General features: G+C 45.4%; 1 protein-coding gene across 1 annotated transcript; it reads left to right on the forward strand.

The window, feature by feature from the left end:
• Positions 1-326: 326 nt before the first annotated feature.
• On the forward strand, positions 327-1,596 carry Cfap141 (cilia and flagella associated protein 141; the record flags this gene model as incomplete). Its single annotated transcript, XM_015477149.2, has 2 exons — positions 327-554; positions 1,322-1,596. Coding segments are annotated over 2 exons (330 nt in total), but the record flags the coding sequence as incomplete, so codon positions are not given.
• Between the last annotated feature and the right edge of the window lie 550 nt (positions 1,597-2,146).

A 2,146-nucleotide genomic window follows, 5' to 3' on the forward strand; every position in this document is an offset into this window, starting at 1 on the left:
CGGCGGACACAACATCTTTGTATGTGGTGCTGAGGATCGAACCCGGGCCGCACGCATGCCAGGCAAGCGCGATACTGCTTGAGCCACATCCCCAGCCCTAGTGCCTCACTTTTGCTGAGGCTGGCTTTGAACTTGCAGTCCTCTTCCCTCAGCCTCCCGAGCCACTGGGATTACAGGTGTGCGCCACTGTGCCCATATGCAATCTTTTGACAATGGAACAAGGGTTCTAAGTGATGAAGCAGCCTCACTGATTGGGTTTTTAATCTCCACTACTTTTTTTTTTTTTTTTTGGTGGTAGTGGTCCTGGGTATTGAGCCCAGGGCCTTGTGCATACTAAGCAAGCACTCTACCAGCTGAGCTACATCCCCAACCCTTCCTTTCCTAATTCTAACCCATTCAACCACCACCTCTGTACCTTGGGCAGGTGGCAGACTTCACATATTCACTGTGCATGGCAGATGACATTGAGCCAGAGGAGAAACCCATACACCATCCTAAGGATGCAGGATGCCATGGTAAAGGAATTGGCACTGGCCAACAAACAACTACTGATGGTGAGTTCTAGGAGAACTGTGCCTTTTCCAGCTGGGATTTCAAAATATTAGTCTCTGTCATTACTCACCCAGCTCATTACACCAGAACATCAACTGTTTAACTCCAAGTGCCAAAGTTCTTTTTCAATAAGTGATTCTTTGCATCCAGCTTGCAGGTAACACATTTCAAAGTCCCAGAGTGACCTGGGTGGTGTTGCATACCTGTAATCAGAACAATTCTTGAGAGTGAGACAGGAGGATTGCAAGTTCAAGTCAGCCTGGGCAACTTAGTGAGACCCTGTCTCAAAATAAAAATAAAAAGGATTGAGGATGTGACTCAGTGGTAGAGCACTTGCCTAGCACATATGAGGTCCAGGTTTCAACCCTCTGTACTGGAAAAAAAAAATGTTTTTCCAAAGTGCATTATAGTCTTTGTTTGTCTCATCTTACTGAGACACTAAACTGCCTCCATTAATGCCCGGCACCTACTCTTGTTACGTCTTTCTCTCCCTCATGTCCCAATAGCTGTCATGTCACCATCTTTGTATCCTGGGGAGCCTAGCAGAATTCCTGATTTGTGGTATGTTCTCAGCAAATATTTGCTGGACATAGGGCTTCACCCATGAAGGAAAAAAATTGGTTCAGCCTCTCTAGCACTGTCTAGCTTTGAGTTATAGCTAAGTCCGGGTCCAAAAGAAAAGGAGTTATGGGAAAACAACCAGGAAGAGAGAATGAGGAAGGTTGGTAAACAGAGAGCCAACACCACACTCTTCTGCCCTCCCTGCCAGGTCCGTCAAGCTGCCCTGCACCAGCTGTTTGAAAAGGAGCATCAGCAGTACCAGCAAGAACTAAATCAGATGGGCAAAGCTTTTTATGTGGAGAGACTCTGACAGCCTCCGAAACACTGCTCTTCCCTTCTTGCCATACCTGCTAACGTAGCCTTCTTGAGCCTCTACTACCTTGAACTTCCTTCCCCAAACAGACTGAGCCTGGGACAATTTCCCCATCTTCATCAACTTCCCTGTCAATTCCCTGCTTCCATCTGGGAAACAATCTATTTTTTTAAAAAATGATGAAGGGGCTGGGGTTGTGGCTCAGCGGCAGAGTGCTCACCTGGCGCATGCAAAGCCCTGGGTTCCATCCTCAGCACCACATAACAATAAATAAATAAAGATGTTGTGTCCATCTACAACTAAAAAAAATTCTTAAAAATGGTGAAAACGAGTGACGCCTTGTGGTCGGAGTGGGATCTGCAGCGTTGATGTAAGGTGGGGGGGTATATAATGGGAGTTGAAATTCTGATTTGATTTAACAAATAAAGCTACCTCTTAAAGGTTCACACTTTTTTGAACAGGGCTCATTCTCTCAGCCTCAAATATTTTTTTTTTTTCTATTTCTGTGGTACTGGAAATTGAACCCAGGGGCACTTTACTACTGAGCTACAGCCCTCTTTTATTTCTTACTTTGAGACAGGGTCTCAAATTTGCTTAGGGCCCCACTAAGTTGCTGAGGGTGGCTTTGAATTTGTGATTCTCTTGACTGAGCCTCCAGAGCCACTGGTATTACAGGTGTGTGCCACTGCACCCAGCTTTTTTTTTTTTTTTTTTTTTTTT

The sequence above is a fragment of the Marmota marmota genome, unplaced genomic scaffold (assembly GCF_001458135.2).
Source record: "Marmota marmota marmota unplaced genomic scaffold, marMar, whole genome shotgun sequence".
NCBI lineage: Eukaryota > Metazoa > Chordata > Mammalia > Rodentia > Sciuridae > Marmota > Marmota marmota.